The 22,123-nt window shown below is 42.2% G+C and overlaps 1 protein-coding gene across 1 annotated transcript in view; it reads left to right on the forward strand.

Moving 5' to 3' along the window:
• The window catches only part of U2AF2 (U2 small nuclear RNA auxiliary factor 2), a 212,022-nt gene extending 203,282 nt beyond the window's left edge, over positions 1–8,740 (forward strand). Inside the window, exon 11 of the mRNA XM_075327678.1 lies at positions 8,265–8,740. Coding sequence (XP_075183793.1) covers positions 8,265–8,399 — 135 coding nt within the window. The 3' untranslated portion in view covers positions 8,400–8,740. The remainder of the gene's footprint in view (positions 1–8,264) is intronic.
• Positions 8,741–22,123: the final 13,383 nt, after the last annotated feature.

The following is a 22,123-nucleotide window of genomic DNA, read 5'->3' on the forward strand; positions in this document are numbered from 1 at the left end:
GCGCAGATGCGTCACACATACTTACCTGCCCGGCGACATCGCTGTGACCGGCGAACCGCCTCCTTGCTAAGGGGGCGGTCCGTGTGGCGTCACAGTGACGTCACTGAGTGGCCGCCCAATAGAAGCGGAGGGGCGGAGATGAGTGGCCGGAACATCCCGCCCACCTCCTTCCTTCCTCATAGCGGCCGGGAGGCAGGTAAGGAGAGGTTCCTCGTTCCTGCGGCGTCACACATAGCGATGTGTGCTGCCGCAGGAGCGACGAACTACATTGTTACTGCTGCTGTAACGATAATCGAGAATGGACCCCCATGTCACCGATGAGCGATTTTGCACGTTTTTGCAACGATGCAAAATCGCTCATCGGTGTCACACGCAGCAACATCGCTAATGCGGCCGGATGTGCGTCACCAATTCCGTGACCCTAACGACTCCGCATTAGCGATGTCGCAGCGTGTAAAGCCCCCTTAACAGTGAGAAATTTGTTGCTACAGCAACAGTTTTGTGAAGTACCTGTGGATTCAAAATGTTTACTATACTCCTGAATAAAATCCTTGAGGGGTCCAGTTTCCAAAATGAGGTCACTTGTGGGGGGTTTCTGATGTATAGGTGCCCAAGGGGCCCTGCTAATGTGACATGGTGCGCGCAATTTACTTCAACTTTTCCAAAATTCAAATGGTGCGCCTTCCATTCCAAGCCCTCCCATTTATCCAAACAAAGGTTTTTGGCCACATGTGGGGTATCCCTGCGCTCACAAGAAATTAGATAACAACCTGTGGGGTACACGTTTTGTTGTTGCCTCTTGAAAAAGTGAAAAATGTGTCGCTAAATCAACATTTTTGTGAAAAAAATGAAAATTTCAATATGGCAACCTAAGCTTATCAAATTCTGTGAAGTATTCGTGGATTCAAAATGCTCAATATACACCTAGATTAAAGCCTTGAGGGGTCTTATTTCCAGAATGGGGTCACTTGTGGGGGACCTCCACTGCTTAGGCACCTCAGGGGTTCTCCTAATGCAACATGGCGTCCGCTATTGATTCCAGCCAATTTTGCAGTCAAATTACACTCCTTCTCTTCTGAGCCCTGTAGTGTGCCCAAACAGTTGATTTCCACCACATACAAGATATCAACAAACTCAGGAGAAATTGCGCAATAAATTTCATGGTGATTTTTTTCCTGTTACCCTTGTGAAAAAAAAAGCTACCTGGTTGAAGTAACAATTTTGTGGTAAAATTTTATTTTTTTATTTTCATGGCTCAACGTTATAAACTTCTGTAAAGCACCTGGGGGTTCAGGGTACTCACCAAACATCAAGATAAATTCCTTGAGGGGCCTAGTTTCCAATATGGGGTCACTTGTGGTGTTTTTTTGCTGTTTACGTACCTTAGGGGTCCTCCAAATGCGACATGGTGCCCGCAATCTTTTTCAGCCAAATTTCCTTTCCAAAATTCAAATATTGCTCCTTCCGTTCCAAGCCCTCCCATTTCTCCAAACAAAGGTTTCAGACCACAAGTGAGGTATCACCGCGCTCATAAAAAAGTGGGTAACAAACATTGGGGTCAAATTTTTGGAATTACCTCTTGAAAAAGTGAAAAAATTGATGCTAAAGCAACATTTTTGAGAAAAAAATGAAAATTTTCAATGTGACAACGTAACGTTATCAAAATCTGTGAAGTACCTGTGGATCCAAAATGCTCACTATACCCCTAGATAGAAGCCTTAAGGGGTCTAGTTTCCAAAATGGTGTCACTTGTAAGGGGTTTCTGCTGTTTAGGTACCTTAGCGGACATGTAATTGCAACATGGTGCCCGCAATCTATTTCAGCCAAATTTGCTTTCCAAAATTCAAATATTGCTCCTTCTGTTCCGAGCCCTCCCATTTGTCCAAACAAAGGTTTCTGACCACATGTGGGGTATTGGCGCGTTCATAAGAAAGTGGGTAACAAGTTTTGGGGTTCATTTTGTTGTGTTATTTCTTCTAAAAGTGAATAAATTTGGGGTAGAGCAACATTTTAGGTAAAATTTTATTTTTTGCTTTTTTTCATTCCACTTTGCTTTAGTTCCTGTGAAGCACCTGAAGGGTTAATAAACTTCTTGGATGTGGTTTTGAGTACTTTGGGGGGTGCAGTTTTTATAATGGTGTCACTTTTAGGTATTTTCTGTCACTTAGGCCTCTCAAAGTCACTTCAAATGTGATGTGGTCCCTAAAAAAATGGTTTTGTGAATTTTGTTGAAAAAATGGGAAATTGCAGATGAACTTTGACCCCTTCTAACTTCCTAACCCCAAAACATTTTGTTTCAGAAATTGCGCTAATGTAAAGTAGACATGTGGGAAATGTTATTTATTAACTGTTTTGTGTGACATAACTCTCTGGGTTAAGGGCATAAAAATTAAAAGTTTGAAAATTGCAAAATTTTCATCAAATTTCCGATTTTTTCACAAATAAAAGCAAAAAATATCGTTCTAAATTTATAACTATCATGAAGTACAATATGTCACGAAAAAACAATGTCAGAATCATTGGGATCCGTTGAAGCGTTCCAGAGTTATGACCTCATAAAGTGACACTGGTCAGAATTGCAAAAAATGGCCTGGTCATTAAGTACAAAACTGGCTTCGTCCTAAAGGGGTTAATGAAGATTGTATTTAGTTTCTTTTGAGTTTTTCTATGTACACAGGGTCTACAGTACATGGCCCAGATTTTTGGGGGGAGGAGTTTCATGGGAACTGCCTTATATTTTATTTGTAGCACTTTTCAAATATTTGAAAATGTTTTATATCCTGACTAAAATTTAAGCAGTTGTAGTTCCTTTTAGTAGTGTTTTGCCATCCTAGTGGAAACTGGGTGAAATATATATGCTTAACCTCATAACGACGGCCGTACGACTTAAAGCGGCGGCAAAACAGGGTACTTATTCTGTTCCGCCGCTTTAAAGCGGCGGCCCGAAAAAACCCTGTAGCGCCCCCCAGCGACCGAAAATCTCGGGGGTTTCAGCTACCGGGGGTAGCTGAGACCCCCCAGATTATGAATCGGGGTGTTTTTTTTGGACCCCGACCATGTGATCGCCGGTATACACCGTATACCGACGAACACATGAAAAAAAAATAAATGGCCGGTAAAACTGATTTCTTTTTCATCTGACATGATCAAACATGTCAGATGAGAAAGAAATCTAACCCCCTAGTGCCCCCAAAGCCCCCGGTACCGGAGAGTCCCCCCACCCCCACCGGACATCCAAAATGGCGCCGAAGCGCACAGAAAACTGCCGCCGGCGCCGGCTCTGCAGTCATTTCCCTCCGATCTGAAATGATCAAACATTTCAGATCGGAGGGAAATGTCCTCCCCCTGACCCCTCCTCCGGTCCACCGGAGCCCTCTGGTCACCGGAGCCCCCTCCGGTTCTCCAGAGCCACCACCCCCCTCCCCCCTCCGGAGCGTGGAAGATGGCGGCGCACAGCGCGCGGCCGCCTTCATTCTGCTCTTTCTGCCGCATGTGACACGTCACATGCGGCAGAAAGGTGTCCCCAGGTCCCACTAGGTCACCCCCCGTCACCCCCCCCCCCAAGCCCCCGGTTATACGTTACCTGTCTGCCGCTCCAGGCCCGCGATCGCCGCCTCCTTCTTCAATGCTGGCGGCGCATGCGCAGACAGCGGCTGTCAGCTGGATCCCTGCTGACGTCGCTGATGCACAGGCTCCACTGTGGACCGGGGGAGGGTGAGTGCAGTGATCTGCAGCCACACTCCTCACATGGAGAGGCTGCTGTTCCAGAAAATGGGGGGTACGTTCTGTGAGCGTGCCCCTCATATTCTGGAATGAGGTTACTGCAGGTCACTCTGCCCTAGGTTGGACCGGGGCAGTGTGAGTGCAGTATTCTCAGATTACTGCACCCACACTGCTCATGGAGAGCTTGCTCTTCCAGAAAATGGGGGATACGTTCCCTGAACGTGCCCCCCATATTCTAGAAGATCCAGAGTCGGCGCGGGACCTCCAAAATGGATTACAGCGACCGGAATTTCTTTATTTTCAATAAATTGGTAAAAGAGGAATGTTTCGGGGAGTGTTTTTTCAAATAAATTTTTTTTTTCTTTTTTTTTTCTATTACTGACTGGGTTAGTGATGTCGGGTATCTGTTCAGATGCCGTGACATCACTAACCCCAGGGCTTGATGCCAGGTGACATTACAGCTGGTATCAACCCCATATATTACCCCGTCTGCCACCGCACCAGGGCGCGGGATGAGCTGGGGCGAAGCGCCAGGATTGGCGCATCTAATGGATGCGCCACTTCTGGGGCGGCTGCGGCCTGCTATTTTTAGGCTGGGAAGAGTCCAATAACCATGGCTCTTCCCACCCTGAGAATACCAGACCCCAGCTGTCCGCTTCACCTTGGCTGGTGATCTAATTTGGGGGGGACCCCACGTTTTTTTTTTTTTAAAAAAACGCCTGGGGAGCCCTCCAAATTGATCACCAGCCAAGGTGAAGCTGTCAGCTGTGGTTTGCAGGCTACAGCTGTCTGCTTTACCCTAGCTGGCTATCAAAAATAGGGGGGACCCCACGTCGTTTATTTTAATTATTAATTTTTTGGGGGGCTAAATACAAGGCTAGGCACCCTTTAGTGCCACATGAAAGGCACTAAAGGGCGCCAGCTTAGAATATGCAGGGGAATGGGACGTTATATTTGTTTGACATCTATCCATTCATCCATTGTAGCATTTTACGCTGTGTGCCCACAATCAGGGTTTGCAGTGTTTTGGGCGCAGAGTGTTTTCCTTGTGTCCATAATGCTGCGTTGTGCAGTAGAAGCACAGTGGAAGGATTTTTAGAAATCCCATGCCCAATGTGCTTCTTTTCTCCGCAGCATAAACCGACCTGTGGCGCAGCTTCCCGAGCCTCAGCATGTCAATTTATGCTGCGGAGATGAGTGTTCTCTGCAGGTAGCATAGAGCTCCACAGCGGCCTGAACCCAAATCGTGGGCATGGGCAGCTGCGTTCTCCCGTGGACAACACTCACATCTCTGCAGGAGGCTGACACTGTGTACTAGATGCCGTGTCGCTGGATCATGGCCACAGAGCCTAACAGTGAGACATTTGTTGCTACAGCAACATTTTTGTGAAGTACCTGTGGATTCAAAATGCTTACTATACTCCTGAATAAAATCCAGTTTCCAAAATGGGGTCACTTGTGGGGGTTTTCTGATGTATAGGTACCCAAGGGGCCCTGCTAATGTGACATGGTGCGCGCAATTTATTTAAACTTTTCCAGAATTCAAATGGTGCTCCTTCCATTCCAAGCCCTCCCATTTATCCAAACAGAGGTTTTTGGCCACATGTGGGGTATCCCTGTGCTCATAAGACATTGGATAACAACCTGTGGGGTCCACGGTTTGTTGTTGTCTCTTGAAAAAGTGAGAAATTTGATGCTAAAGCAACAGTTTTGTGAAAAAAATGAAAATTTTCAATATGGCAACCTAAGCTTATCAAATTCTGTGAAGTACTCGTGGATTCAAACTGCTCACTATACACCTTGATAAAAGCCTTGAGGTGTCTTGTTTCCAGAATGAAGTCACTTGTGGGGGACCGCCACTGTTTAGGCACCTCAGGGGCTCTCCAAATGCAACCTGGCGTCCGCTATTGATTCCAGCCAATTTTGCAGTCAAATGGCACTCCTTCCCTTCCGAGCCCTGCCATGCGCCCAAACAGTTGATTTCCACCACATATAAGGTATCGCCAAACTCAGGAGAAATTGCACAATAAATGTTATGCTGAATTTTTTCCTTTTACTCTTGTAAAAAAAAAAGCTACCTGGTTGAAATAACAATTTTGTGGTAAAATTTTATTTTTTTTTTTTCATGGCTCAACGTTATAAAATTCTGTGAAGCACCTGAGGGTTCAGGGTACTCACCAAACATCTAGATAAATTCCTTGAGGGGCCTAGTTTCCAAAATGGGGCCACTTGTGCGGGGTTTCTGCTGTTTAGGTACCTTAGGGGACCTCCAAATGCGACATGGTGCCCGTAATCTTTGTCAGCCAAATTTCCTTTCTAAAATTCAAATATTGCTCCTTTCGTTCCAAGCCCTCCCATTTGTCCAAACAAAGGTTTCAGACCACATGTGAGGTATCACCGCGCTCATAAAAAAGTGGTTAACAAACCTTGAGGTCAAATTTTTGGAATTACCTCTTGAAAAAGTGAGAAAATTGATGCTAAAGCAACATTTTTGAGAAAATTATTAAAATTTTCAATATGACAACGTAACGTTAACAAAATCTGTGAAGTACCTGTGGATCTAAAATGCTCACTATACCCCTAGATAGAAGCCTTGAGGGGTCTAGTTTCCAAAATGGTGTCACTTGTGAGGGATTTCTTCTGTTTAGGTACCTTAGCGGACCTGTAAATGCAACATGGTGCCCGCAATCTATTTCAGCCAAATTTGCTTTCCAAAATTCAAATATTGCTCCTTCTGTTCCGAGCCCTCCCATTTGTCCAAACAGAGGTTTCTGACCACATGTGGGGTATCGGCGCGCTCATAAGAAAGTGGGGAACAAGTTTTGAGGTCCATTTTGTTGTGTTATTTCTTCTAAAAGTGAATAAATTTGGGTTAGAGCAACATTTTTAGGTAAAATTTTATTTTTGCTTTTTTTTCATTCCACATTGCTTTTGTTCATGTGAAGCACCTGAAGGGTTAATAAACTTCTTGAATGTGGTTTTGAGTACTTTGGGGGGTGCAGTTTTTAGAATGGTGTCACTTTTGGGTATTTTCTGTCATCTAGGCCTATTGAAGTCACTTCAAATGTGATGTGGTCCCTAAAAAACTGGTTTTGTAAATTTTGATGTAAAAATGAGAAATTGCTGATAAACTTTGAACCCCTCTAACTTCCTAACAAAAAAAAATTTTGTTTCCAAAATTGTGCTGATGTAAAGTAGACATGTGGGAAATGTTATTTATTAACTATTTTGTGTCACAGAAATCTCTGGTTTAACGGTATAAAAATTCAAAAGTTGAAAATTGCTAAATTTTCAAAATTTTTGCCAATATTCAATTTTTTTCATAAATAAACACAAAAAATATTGTCCTAAATTTGGTACTAACATGAAGTCCAATATGTGACGAAAAAACAATCTCAGAATCACCGGGATCCGTTGAAGCGTTCCAGAGTTATAACCTCATGAAGTGACACTGGCCAGAATTGCAAAATTTGGTCTGGTCATTAAGGTGAAAATTAGCTCCGTCACTAAAGGGTTAAAGGGAACCTGTCACTTGTCGTCCTGTCCTGTATAAATCACGGGTACCATGATTCAGAGCCTGGCTGCGTGATTGCAGCTAGGTATACTTTTCCCTGAAATGCCCTAGCATTTGAGAAGATACAGAAAACAAATCTAGCTGATAGCTGGAGACTAGACTAATCCAGCGCTACCCCTCGTCAGCTCTTCACAGAGCTGCTCTTAAGTGGTTAACAGATTTATGCCATCCCAAGAGACAAGTCAATCGCCCCTAACAGCACTGGGAAGAGCCAAATTAGTTTTGTCTCTGGCTATGGTTTCCAACCGATCCTCCCCACCCTAAGTATATTTGTGCAGCCAGGTGCTGATTCATAGTTTGGGCAGTATGGATCAGTTGACACATTTGCTTTTAAATAAAAACAATTGCTGGCAACTAGCACTTCACTCCCTGCTTCCACCTGCAGCTCCCATTGGTGACCCTGTGATGTGATCGTGGTGTGCCAATGGGTTATCATGACAGCCAGGGGGTCAGTTAATTGCCCCGGTCTGTCATGACATAGTTACTGTGAGTGCTGGCATTCGCAGATCAGCATTTCTGCTGTACAGACTGCCAACAAAAAGTCATATTGCATTAAATGCAAAAAAAGGCAATCAAAACATCACATCTACACCAAAATGATATAAATTAAAAACCTCCAGTCAGAACGCAGTTTCATCATATGCTACTTGTAATTTTTTTCCTGTTTTCCAGTACAATATGTGGCAGAATGCAAAAGTACATCTTCCAGAAAAAAGTCCTCAAATGGCTAAATTTGGCTTTTATTGTTGGAAAAATTGGTTAGTGAACGGGTTAAAGGGAAACTGTCATCTGATTCATTCAAAGACCAAGTGATTCCTTTAAATTATGAGCTGGGAATCCTAGGATATGGATACTGCATATAGAAGTGATGACTCAAAACAGTTTTTAGATCCAAATTTTTGTGCCAAAGTTTTATATGTAAATTGTTTAAAAGCATAGTTTCTACAAAACTGTTTTTCATTTTCAGATATTTGTCGAATTTACATCGGTGTTTGATTGTCAGAAAGCCATGCAAGGACTCACAGGCCGAAAATTTGCTAACAGGGTCGTTGTCACAAAGTACTGCGATCCAGATGGTTACCATCGTCGTGATTTCTGGTAGATGTAGCAGCATTGAAGATAAAGGAAAATAAAACCTATATATCTTGAGGTTTCAAAGAAAACTAAGGACAGCTTTGTATTTCTATTATTATTTCTGATTAATTTTCCCCCACTCTTTTCTTGCTCAGGCCGCTGTGGCCTTTTCTCTTTTAAAACCCATATTGACTTGTGTTCTTTGTCCAGTTTCATAGTTGATGCAAAAATGAACCCTGGGAGTCGACTTCTTTGACGGCTGGGCCATAAGCAATGTCAGTGGTTAAACTGTAGCTGTTGTCTTAACCTAACCTTTTTTGTTGTCACTCTTATTTACGAAGACAAATTAAAACATTTTGTTGTATTTTACTTTTTATTCTTTTATAGTATATGGTGTCTTTTTGTCCTTAGTGTGTGTCCTTTATTGCCTGCATAAATTTATCTACTGGTCTTATGGGATTCTTGAAAATAACGGAATACACACACATTAAAAAAGCTTTGTGATTTCAACCTTCTATTTTAGAACTATTTGATATCTAGAAACACTGTTGCAAAGTATTCAGTTTAAAATTGTTCCAGGAGGAAACCATTTCTCTTGTGACATACAACTAAAGCTATGTTCGCACACTGCATCTTTTTATCTTTTGGTCAGAAACACAGCTTGTGGCCCAAAAAACACATGAAAGTACACATGCGTTTTTGTTGTGTTTTTACACGTTTTAAAGGACAAAATATGATTGGGTAGGATAATTGATAAATAGCCAGAATAGATAGAATATTTAGAACAGAACAGCTCAATAGTGCGATGGCTAGCTTGGCCAACTGGGTTTTTTTGTAATTATTTCTTTGGTTAAAGTGTTATGTCAGAAAAAAAAAACAGTCCTGTTCTCAATCTCACAGAATTTCAAGAGGTAGTAGATAAAGAATGGGGACATCCAAACGGTTCAAACTAAGAGTGAGTATGGACATCCTCTATCTTTTTGCTGAAGACAGTGTTAAACAGTGGACCAAATTGCCTTCAGTTGACCCGTCAGTATCTCGCCTTTCCGCTGGCATCATCCTCCCTTTGAGACGGAGCTACACTGAAAAATCTCAGACAAATAGAATTTTTAGCCAAATCTGCTTTTGAGGCAGCCGGGTCAGTTTTAGGATGAGCATTCGCATCTGCCTGGGTCTCCAAAGCGGTCTCTGCGTTGTGCAAACACCTCCACGACGTCATCAACAACGTAGCTCCACCAGAAGAACTAGCAGTCCTCGCCAGTCAAATATGCTTATGCAGGCAAATATCTCCTATAAGCCTTCCTAGACATCGCTACCTCCTCCGCTTTAGCAGCAGCCAACATGGTTTCCACTTGTATAGTTCTATGGCTCTAAGCATTCAACGTGGATGCCACATCTAAAAAGTAGTCACCAGCCTTCCATTCCTAGGAGGCTGGCTGTTTGGAGACCACCTAGACCAGATCATAGTCGAGGCCACGGATGGGGAAAAAGTACCTTTCTTCCTCAACAAAGAGCACCTTCTCACAGACGCAAATTCACGTTTCGGTCCTTTCGCCCGTTTCTAAACAAAACCGGTAATCAAGAGAACCCTTTTTCACACCAAGAAAAGAAAAAGCCCTTAGGCCGGCTTCACACTTGCGATTAACTCGCACAAGAGCAATGCGAGAAATTCTCTCATTGCACTCGGACCCATGTTAATCAATATGGCAGCTCCCATCTATTTTTTTTCTCAGTCCAAATCTGACTGAGAAAAAAATCGCAGCATGCTGCGTTTTGGTGAGTTTCTCGCCCATGTCTCCCCAATGAAACTCTATGGGAGCGGGTAAATAAACGGATGTCACACGGACGGCACACACACCATCCTAGTGACATGCGTTTTTCTAAATACATTTATCGCATGTTTCAGAAAATACTGGAAATGAGTGAGGTCTGTCATTGTCGGTCAATCTCGAGCTGTCAGTCGGTATCTCTCTCTCTGTCCATGTCAGTCTCTCCCTCCCACGCCCTCTCTCATACTCACCGATCCACGATTACCGGAGCAGCGCTGCACGGCGTTCACACTGTGGCGGCATCTCTTTTTTTGAAAAAGCCGGCCGCTCATTATTCCATCACGTATTCCCTGCTTGCCCCGCCCACCGGTGCCTGTGATTGGTTGCAGTAAGACACGCCCCCACGATGAGTGACAGCTGTCTCTCTGCAACCAATCACAGCTGCCGGTGGGCGGGTCTACATCGTGCAGTAAAATAAATAAAAAACGGCGTGCTGTCCCCCCCCCAATTTTAATACCACCCAGGGTAAAGCCATACGGCTGGAGGCTATTATTGTCAGGATGGGGAGCTTTAAATTATGGGGAGCCCCCAGCCTAACAATATCAGCCAGCAGCTTCCCGGAATTGCCGCATCCATGAGATGCGACAGTCCTGGGACTGTACCCGGCTCATCCCGAATTGCCCTGGTGCTGTGGCAATCGAGGTAATAAGGAGTTAATGTCAGCAGCCCATAGCTGCCACTAAGTCCTAGGTTAATCATGGCAGGCGTCTTCCTGAGATATCTTCCATGATTAACCTGTAAGTTAAAGGAAATAAATATACACCCAAAAATCCTTTATTTGAAATAACCAAAAAAACCCTTATTCACCACTTTAATAAAGTCCCCAAATACCCTTCCAGGTCCGACGTAATCCACAGCGGTCCCACAACTTTCAGCTCTGCTACATCGGAAGCTGACAGAGAGCGCACAGACCAGACCGCTCTCTGTGAGCTCCCCGCAGCAACTGAAATGAGTTGCGCTATCAGCGATGACGTCACTCAGGTTACCCGTGGCCACAGATCTCAGCTGGAGGACTCCAGCAGTGGCCGCGGTTAACCTGAGTGACTGCACCGCTGATAGCGCCGATCACTTAAGTCACTCGGGATTTGCGGTCACCGGTGAGACCTTCACCAGTGACCGAAAATCAGGCCATGACACAGACAGAGCCGCAGGATGACAGTCGGATGAGGTTCATCCGACATCATTCTGATCCCGCGGCTCTGTCTGTGTCTGCTGTCAGCAGCCATTTAGCTCTGCTACATCGCTGTGTCTGCTGTCAGCGGCCATGTAGCAGAGCTGAATGGCAGATGACATAGCTGCTGAGAATAAAAACGGATCCCATACGGATTGCACATGGACTACAATCAATTGAAAAATCACAGGATCGCATTGCAGTTGCATTGCACACTGATCTAAACTTGAACAGAGCTCATGCTACTTTCTAGCATGAGACTTGGACCGATTTTACACGCACAAGGTTGATTCCAGCCTTATACAAATAGTCTCCAGCATTTAAGCAGCACCCAAGACAGCAGACCAGGAACATCAAGGTTCAAAAATAAGGTCACCACTGCATGACAAACTAAAGCTTTCAGAGTTCAGAGACCTGTGCTGCAGATTGCCTGAGCCTTGAGGGCCTAGCAATGGGAGAATGATCACTACATTCCGCAGGATTCAAACAGATATGCCAACGTTGGAACAAGCCAGACATCAACCTAATAGCATCCAGAAATAAGGTTCCTGCTTTGTCTCAAGAACACGCGACTCTCTCGCGGTTGCATCAGACATCCTAGCAATATGATGGGCATAATTCACACTACCTTACCTGTTTCCTCCTTTCACTACTCCCCAGGCTAGTGAAAGATCAACGCAGAACGGGTGCCAGTCATACTGTTAGTTCCAGAATGTCGTAGTATGCAGAAATCATCCATATGCTAGTGGACGCGCAATTGAAACTCTTAGACTGTCAAGACCTACACTCCCATGGACCCCTCGACCACCAGAATTCAGTTCCTCCATTTTAACGGTATCGCTGTTGAAGCCGCCGTTCTACAGGTCTTAGGGTTATCCGACCCAGTCATACAAACCATGATAAAAGCAAGGAAACCTTTCACATCACCAATTTACCATCAAACCTGGAAAATCTTTTTCCGCTGGGGTGAAACAACATTGCTCCCTTGCCGTTCAAGCTGCCTAGTCTTTTAGCTTTCCTACAGTCAGGGTTAGACTCAGAACTAAGGAGGGCTTTACACGTTGCGACATCGGTAACGATATATCGTTGGGGTCACGTCGTTAGTGACGCACATCCGGCGCAGTTACCGGCATCGCAGCGTGTAAACCCTAGGAGCGACTATCACCGATCGCAAAAACGTCAAAAATAGGTGATCGGTGACATGTCGCTCCATTCCATAATGTCGTTACTGCTGCCGCTATGATGTTGTTCCTGCAGCACCACACATCGCTGTTTGTGACACCGCAGGAACGACAAATATCTCCTTACCTGCGTCCCGCCGCCAATGCGGAAGGAAGGAGGTGGGCAGGATGTTATGTCCCGCTCATCTCCCCCCCTACGCTTCTATTGGCCGGCGGCTTGGTGACGTCGCGGTGACTCCAAACGCACCGCCCCGTTGAGGGAGGGATTGTTCAGCAGTCACCGCGACGTTGCCGACAAGGTATGTGCGTGTGAAGCTGTCGTAGCGATAATGTTCGCTACGGCAGCTATCGCCACATATTGCATGTGCAATGGGGGCGGGTGCTATCGCGCTCGACATCGCTAGCTGATGCTAGCGATGTCGCAACGTGTAAAGTACCCCTAAGTCTGTTCCCTCAAAGGCAAAGTTTCTGCACTCACCATACTATTTCAGAAGAACATAGCTTCTCGCCCTCAAGTTCAAACCTCCAACTCCTCAATTTCCCTTGCACCGATTCCACGACTCGGACTCCCACATATATTGCTTATATTTAAGTGAAAAATGTATTGTAGTACAATGTGAACATCGGACAATCATTTTTGATACAATAATCAAGATATGTTGAACATAAAATATATTTATTGGAATACAACTTTAGAACACAACCTGTAATTGTAAATATATAATACACTATATATGTAATCTATAACGCTATGAAATCAACTATGTAAGTGGCAAAAAAAGCGTTAACAAAAACATACTAAATAACATTTGTGCAGTCTATGAATTTGTTGTAAGAAATAGAATTGCTTCCATCAGATCCTCCTCAAATCTGACCTAATAATTTTAAGGCTAGAGAACAACCTCTCTACACTAACTTGGGTTGGAGGCAAAGCCGTAACCACATGGGCAACATCTCTAACAATTTCTGGGTATAAAGGAATTGCCTCATGCACAGTCTGTTTTGATGAACGGTTGAATTTTTCTATTTCTTTGAGAGCAAGTGAAAAATGTTGCTGAAATATGGTCAGTCTGCTTACTATAGGAGACTGAGTGAAATCTTTTTCCTTGCGGCAACGCTTTGTCTGCTCCATGTCATCCAAATACTTGTCACCGTTAAACGTCTCATCTGATGAGGATGAAGATATCAGATTAAAGGGTGGAGAAAACGTTTTTTGTTTTTTTTTTTGCGCTAGGAAACCACGAGCATGGATATAAGTAAATTGTTTTTATTTAGCTCATTCCAATGCGTTTCGGAGACTCATCTGCCTCCTTCCTGAGGGAAAAGAATCTTACAATGAGGAGTTGCCCTTATAAAGCAGCGTACAGAAAAAAGTGTGTAGCCAATCGTGACGTCATCACTCCATGTGCTACCGAGTGATTCATTTCCACGTGGAGTAAGACTGTGTCAAGATATGGCAGCAGTAGCACTGTCAAGACCCAAGTCCTCTTGCGCCTGACAGTCCTGTAGGCCACTCATCCTAACTGCTACCTCAGTCAGAGCTTCTTTTCCTTTAGTAAGCTATTGATCATCAAGAAGTAGACAATGACTTGGGTCCACATAATCAGCTGGCAGAAGAATTTTATGTTCCCATAGCTGTGTCTTTCTGTTTCAATGAAGCAGAGATGCCATCTCAGATTAAACCTCCTATTTGGGACAGGCGCAAAATAGCAAGTTCTTCCACTCCCTTATGAAAATGCCAGGAATTAAATCCTCAGCTTGTAATTTTTTTAGTCACGGTAAATGGGTGATTTAAGCAATTCCTTCAATTCAGCCACCTATGTCCATTGATCTTCATTTAGGGTTACGTGAGGGTTCGCCATATCTATAAGAAACGGTTTCAGTTCAAGCAATCGCTCTATCATTAAGTGCTGCCTCACCTAGTGGCTTGATTGACAATTGCCCCTTTCCCTGCACGTCTCTTCAAGATGGAATCAATTTTAGGGGTTCTGGCGGCAATAACTAATTTCCTCACTTTTCCAATCAGATTTCCAGCATGTCCTCTTGCACACTATCTCTTATTGCCAGCTGCAGCGTGTGCACAACACTGCGCATGTGATTAATATGAAAGTGTTTTGAAGCAGCTTCAACAAGATCATCTTATTCTAAAGTATCATTTTGCTTATCCTGTTGTAATGTTTGTTCCTCAGTTACATGTGGCCTTCCATCTCAAACATACTGAATCCTAAATTTTCTTCTAGCTGTTGTTCATTATTCTCATTCATCAGTTTAATTGTATTTATCATGTTTGAAGCATTGTCCATTAAAATGGCAAGAACCTCTTCTTTTTTTGAGTTCGTAATCTTGCAGAACTTTTTCCACTAAGGCCTGGAGAAACTGGCTGGTGTGATGAGCTTTAGTATGTTTTACTGCTAGTGTCTTGGTAACCATTTCTTTGTTGTCACAAACATATCGAACATTGATGGCAAAATAGTTCACTCTGTGACGTGTGCAGGCATCCATTTTAAGAAACATGATGCGTCTTTTAAGTCTTTTTAAGATCTTCCTTTTGTTTAAGGGCTTCTTCAATCACTAATTTTCTAATACTTTCTCTTTCCAGAGAAACACCAAGTTTGCGGGCCGTTTCTCCATTAAGAGCTGTAAAAGCTGGTCATGCAAATAATGGTACACCGTCCTTCACAACAAGCTGTATGAGCTGTCTTTTAAACATATCTGCTGTCATTGTTACAGTAACTTTGTCACTTTCAAAATATCTTGTTAATGATGTTTATGATGCTTTTTCCTCCACCTTTTGTCTGGTAAGAAGTACTGGGCACTGGTTTCTTGGTGCTGCTATCTTTCTGTCACAGCTTTGAAAACCAGGGCTGTGGAGTCTGAGTTAGTGTTCATTTTGGTGTGGTCGGAGTCTGTATAAAATGGACTGACTCCTGAAATATATATAATAAATTGGGTACAGTAGTTCAATGCAGAATGTGCTTAATATTTTTATAGGAATTTGGGAAAGTTATGAAATGTCCTATAAATTGCGGTTCTATTCATGATCAAAGGCTACATTCACGAACAGCTTTTTTGCTGTGTTTTTTTGAGGATACGTTTTTCAGCTGCAAAAGCAGATTAGCATTTAAAAAAAAAAAAAACATTTTTCAAATTTATGGCGCACCCTAAGGTAACCCTAAATGAAGGTCAATGGACACAGGTGGCTAAATTGAAGGAATTGCTTAATCACCCATTTACAGTGACTAAAAAATTACTAGCTGAGGATTTAATTCCTGTCATTTTCATAAGGGAGTGGAAGAACTTGCTATTTTGCCTGTCCCAAAGAGGAGGTTAAATCTCAGATGGCATATCTGCTTCAATGAAACGGAGAGAGAAACAGCTAATGGAAAATAAAATTCTTCTGGAAGCTGTTTATGTGGACCCAAGTCATCGTATACTGCTTGATGATCAACAGCTTACTTAAAGGAAAAGAAGCTTTGACTGAGGTAGCAGTTAGGATGAGTGGCCTACAGGACTGCCAGGCGCAAGAGGACTTGGATCCTGATAGTGCTACTACTGCCATATCTTCATCCTCATCAGATGAGGAGTTTAACTTTGACAAGTATTTGGATGACATGTAGCAGGCAAAGTGTTGCCGCAAGGAAAAGATTTCACTCAGTCTCCTATAGCAAGCAGACTGACCATATTTCAGAAAAATGTTTCACTTGCTCTCAAAGAAATAGAAAAATGCAACCGTTCATCAAAATTGACTGTGCATGAGGCAATTCCTTTATACCCGGAAATTGTTATAGATGTTGCTCATGTGGTTACGGCTTTTTTTTTTTTTTTTAACCCAAATAGTTAGAGAGGTTGTTCTCTAGCCTTCACCTCAAATCTGACCTAATAATTGTATCTATGAAGAAGGATCTGATGGAGGCAATTCTATTTCTTAGAACAAATTCATAGACTGCACAAATGTTATTTAACAGAGAAACCTCCAAAGGGCAACCATATTTAACGTAATGGGCAGAAAAACAATGTGACTGCAACCATCACTACCAACTCAAGCAAAGCTATGAAACCGGAGGAAAAGGAGTTCAATGGTGCAAAAGTTAATTTATTGAAAAAAGTGACACATAGGTAAAAAGCAGACATGGAGGCAAACAGTTGGCCATGCAAGAGTAATGTATCAATATAGGCCAAAGCACATAAGGATATTAGTATAGCACTTGAGAAACGGTAAAGAGTTTACAAAAAAACTCGTATTTCCATCAATATATTAAGTTAAACAATACCATCATAGAGCAGACTCCTACAGATACTCACATAAAGTGCAAATGTGCCTAATCAAAGTGCCATGTGCGGGCCAAGAATAAAGTGGCTAGTGCATGGTCAGATGTTTAGCCTGCAAAGAATCCCCCCATCATCCTACCTACGTACGTTTCGCAAGCTGGGAATCATCCACAGCCGGGCTTCTTCAGAAAAGGAGAGGGGTCTTTACTGTTTCTCATGTGCTATACTAATATCCTTATGTGCTTTGGCCTATATTGATACATTACTCCTTGCATGGTCAACTGTTTGCCTCCTGTTTGAGGAGACTTTCTGCAGCAGCCCTTCATTGTAAAATAGCTGCTAGGAAACCACTGCTAAGGACAGGCAACATTTAATTAAGTTCACCGCACTCTCCAACAGTTTTTCATGCAACAGTGAGATTTATTTAAATATACAGACTGTGGACAGTAGAAGGCAAAGGGATAAGCGGTTGCACAAAGTAGTAATGAAAGCAAAAGGTGGCTACTTTCAAGAACCTAGAATATAAGACCTATATTTTCAGTTGTACCACACCTTTTTTTTTTAAGTATTTCATTCCACATGTTTTGATGCCTTCAATGTGAATCTACAATTTTCAGAGTACTGAAAATAAAGAAAACTCTTTGAATGAGGTGTGTCCAAACTTTTTGTCTGTACTGTATACACACACACACACACACACACACTTTGAGTGAGGCTTTTTTAGATTTGGCTCTCTTAGGAGGATATCTGTTTGTGCAGGTGCAGAATTAGTCAACTTAATAAAAAAACAAATATATCCCCTTCTCACTTGTTTATTTTCACCAGGTAAACCAATAACACTTGCACAAAATTTAGAAATAAACATTTCAGACATGCAAAAACAAAACCTAAACATTCGTGACCAATATAGCCAGCTTTCTTTATAATGACACTCAACAGCCTACCAACCATAGTCTGTCAGTTGCTTGATCTGTTTACGATCAACATTACGTACAGCAGCCTCCCAGACACTGTTCTGAGAGGTGTACTGTTTTCCCTCCCTGTAGATGTCACATTTTATGAGGGACCACAGGTTCTCTATGGGGTTCAGATCAGGTGAATAAGGGGGCCATATCACTATTTTTTCATAATTTTTTCATCTTTTAGACCTTTACTGGCCAGCCACGCTGTGGAGTAGTTGGATGCATGTGATGGAGCATTGTCCTGCATGAAAATTGTTTCACTGCTTGAAGAAGTTGTCTTCCAGAAACTGGCAGTAGGTCTGCGAGTTGAGCTTCACTCCATCCTCAACTCGAAAAGGTCCCACAAGTTAATCTTTGATACCAGCCCATACCAGTACCCCACCTCCACCTTACTGGCGTCTGAGTCGGAGTGGAGCTCTCTGCCCTTTACTGATCCAGCCTCTGGCCCATCCATCTGGCCCATCAAGAGTCACTCTCATTTCATCAGTCCATAAAACCTTTGAAAAATCAGTCTTAGATATTTCTTGGTCCAGTCTTGACATTCAACTATGTTCTCAATCAACCCAAAAGACTCATAAATATCAAAGCTTAATATTTTTGGAAGTTGGAGTGGGGTTTTTTTTTTAGATTTGGCTATCTTAAAAGGAGATTTGTTTGTGCAGGTAACTATTACTGTGCAGAATTAAGAAACTTAACCAAATATATTCCCATCTCACTTGTTTATTTTCACCAGGTAAACCAATTTAACTGCACAAAATTTAGAAAAACATTTGACATGCAATAACAAAACTCAAACATTAGTGACCAATATAGCCACCTTTCTTTATGATGACACCCAACAGCCTGCCATCCATAGATTCTGTCAGTTGCTTGATCTGTTTACGATCAACATTTTGTGCAGCAGCCACCACAGCCTCCCAGACACTGTTCCGAGATGTGTACTGTTTTCCCTCCCTGCAGATCTCACATTTTATGAGGGACCACAGGTTCTCTATGGGGTTCAGATCAGGTGAACAAGGGGGCCATGTCATTATTTTTTCATCTTTTAGACCTCTACTGGCCAGCCATGCTGTGGAGTAGTTGGATGCATGTAATGGAGCATTGTCCTCCATGAAAACCATGTTTTTCTTGAACGATACCGACTTCGTCCTGTACCACTGCTTGAAGTAGTCTTCCAGAAACTGTCAGTAGGTCTGGGAGTTGAGCTTCACTCCATCCTCAACCCGAAAAGGTCCCACAAGTTCATCTTTGATACCAGTACCCCACCTCCACCTTGCTGGCATCTGAGTCGGAGTGGAGCTCTCTGCCCTTTACTGATCCAGCCTCTGGCCCATCAAGAGTCACTCTAATTTCATCAGTCCATAAAACCTTAGAAAAATCAGTCTTAAGATATTTCTTGGCCCAGTTTTGACATTTTAACTTATGTTTCTTGTTCAAAGGTGGTCGTTTTTTGCCTTACCTTGGCCATGTCCCGGAGTATGGCACACCTTGTGCTTTTTGATACTCCAGTAACGTTGCAGATCTGAAATATGAATATACAAGTCACTATCAAGGACCTTGGTAACGGCTATAAAGAATACCACCTCCTAAACTAACAATTCAACGACAATGTGGCATTTTTCCAATAAATACGATTTTTATTAACACTTTAGACATACATACATACTTAAAATGATGCAAGCAAGGTGTGCACAACAAAAAAGGGGTGGATATAATCCTAGGACAAGGTTACAAAGTAACAAAGTAACAGTAATGCATAGTCCTATGGACCACAGTGGGCCGGACTAATCCACTGACATGCCCCTAAGGTCAGAATGGTAGTGACTTAAATGGCCACCTAAATAGTGCCTATTAGTATACCTTTCTGTACCCGCACCGCCAGTGAAAAGTAGTTATATGACAGTACAATCAATGCAACGTTACTAACCAGTATGAATAGTCCGTAATGGCACCACCCCAAACGTCCCGACGCGCGTTTCACCTTCTTCAGGGAACACGTTCCCTGAAGAAGGTGAAACGTGCGTCGGGACGCATTGATTGTACTGTCATATAACTACTTTTCACTGGCGGTGCGGGTACAGAAAGGTATACTAATAGGCACTATTTAGGTGGCCATTTAAGTCACTACCATTCTGACCTTAGGGGCATGTCAGTGGATTAGTCTGGCCCACTGTGGTCCATAGGACTATGCATTACTGTTACTTTGTAACTTTGTCCTAGGATTATATCCACCCCTTTTTTGTTGTGCACACCTTGCTTGCATCATTTTAAGTATGTATGTCTAAAGTGTTAATAAAAATCGTAGTTATTGGAAAAATGCCACATTGTCGTTGAATTGTTAGATCTGAAATATGGCCAAACTGGTGGCAAATATCATCTTGGCAGTGTCACGCTTGATTTTCCTCAATTTATGGGCAGTTATTTTGCGCCTTTATTGCCTAACACGCTTCTTGCGACCCTGTTGGCTATTTGCCATAACACGTTTGATAGTTCAGTGATCACGCTTCAAAAGTTTGTCAATTTCAAGACTGCTGCATCCCTCTGCAAGACATCTCACAATTTTGGACTTTTCAGAGCCCGTCAATTCTCTCTTCTGACCCATTTTGCCAAAGGAAAGGAAGTTGCCTAATAATTAAGCACACCTTATATAGGGTGTTAATGTCATTAAACCACACCCCTTTTCATTACAGAGATGCACATCACTTGATTTACTTAATTGGTTGTTGGCTCTCAAGCCATTACAGCTTGGAGTAGGACAACATGTATAAAAAGTATGATGTGATCAAAATACTCTTGCCTAATAATTCTGCACAGTGTATTGTATCATAAAAATTATTAAATATCTAATGTTCACATTGCACAACAATACATTTTTTCACTTAAATATAAGCAATATATGTGGGAGTCGTGGAGTCTGTGCAAGGGAAATTGAGGAGTCTGAGTTGCACGTTTGGCTTACAGACTCCGCAGCCCTGTTAACTTCTGGGTGGAAGCGTTTTAAATGTCTTTTTAGATTGGAAGCTCTTGTAGGAGCATTGTTATCACTGCTGGAGTATTCACTGCTTTTGGCATCACAGCATTTGTTTTCATCTGGGTCACTTGTCATACATTTGACACAAAATATTTTTCATCTTGAGTCACTGTGAAATGCTTAAATACTGCTGACTTCATAGGGAGCTTCTTAGACGTTTTGTAATCATATAAATTAACACAAAATAATTTTGTCCTATAAAAAATAATGTATATTATAATTCCAGCAAGAACAGGGAACCATGTACAGTGGGGAAAATAAGCATTTGATACACTGACAATTTTGCAAGGTTTCCCACCTACAAAGAATGGATAGGTCTGTAATTCTACACTTCACCTGTGAGAGAATCTAAAAAAATCCAGAAATTCACATTGTATGATTTTAAATAATTTGCATTTTATTGCATGAAAAATACGTATTTGATATAATAGAAAAACATAACTTAATATTTGGTACAGAAACCTTAGTTTGCAATTAGAGGGCAGCCGTTTCCTGTGGATTGTTTTTGTTTGTTTCTCTCAGTTGAAGTGTACCTACTGTATGATAAAAATTTCAGACCTCTCCATTCTTTGTAGGTGGGAATCGACAGTGTATCAAATACCGTATTTTTCGGACTATGAGACGAACCGGACTATAAGATGCACCTTGGTTTTAGAGGATGAAAATAGGAAAATAAAATTTTAAACAAAAAATGTGGTCATGACACACTGTTATGGGGGATGATCTGCTGCTAACAATGTTCTGAGGGTAATGTCACCAAATTCTCTAACTCGGGTACCCCATCCTGGTAATGATCCTCCTGCTGTGTGTGTGTGTGTGTGTGTATGTATATATACATATATATATATACATATATATACACATATATACACATATATACACATATATATACATACACATATATATACATACACATATATACATACACATATATATACATACACATATATATACATACACACATATACATATACATATATATATATACATATATACATACACATATATATATATACATATATATACATATATATACATATATATACATACACATATATATATATATATATATATACATATATATATATATATACATATATATACATACATATGTGTATATGTATATATATATATTGTCAGGGCTGAGAGGACTGGTAAGCCCAGGAGGTGGATCCACTGGACCGAATACGCCACCAGGTGGCAGAGTACACGGCAGCCGGAGCACTGACGTGGCCGGGACGGTTATAACCGGGTCAGCAGGATCACGGAGTTCTATGGGATAATGCAGGAAACAGGCACAGGTACCCGG

This window comes from Anomaloglossus baeobatrachus, chromosome 11, assembly GCF_048569485.1.
Source record: "Anomaloglossus baeobatrachus isolate aAnoBae1 chromosome 11, aAnoBae1.hap1, whole genome shotgun sequence".
NCBI classification, from domain to species: domain Eukaryota; kingdom Metazoa; phylum Chordata; class Amphibia; order Anura; family Aromobatidae; genus Anomaloglossus; species Anomaloglossus baeobatrachus.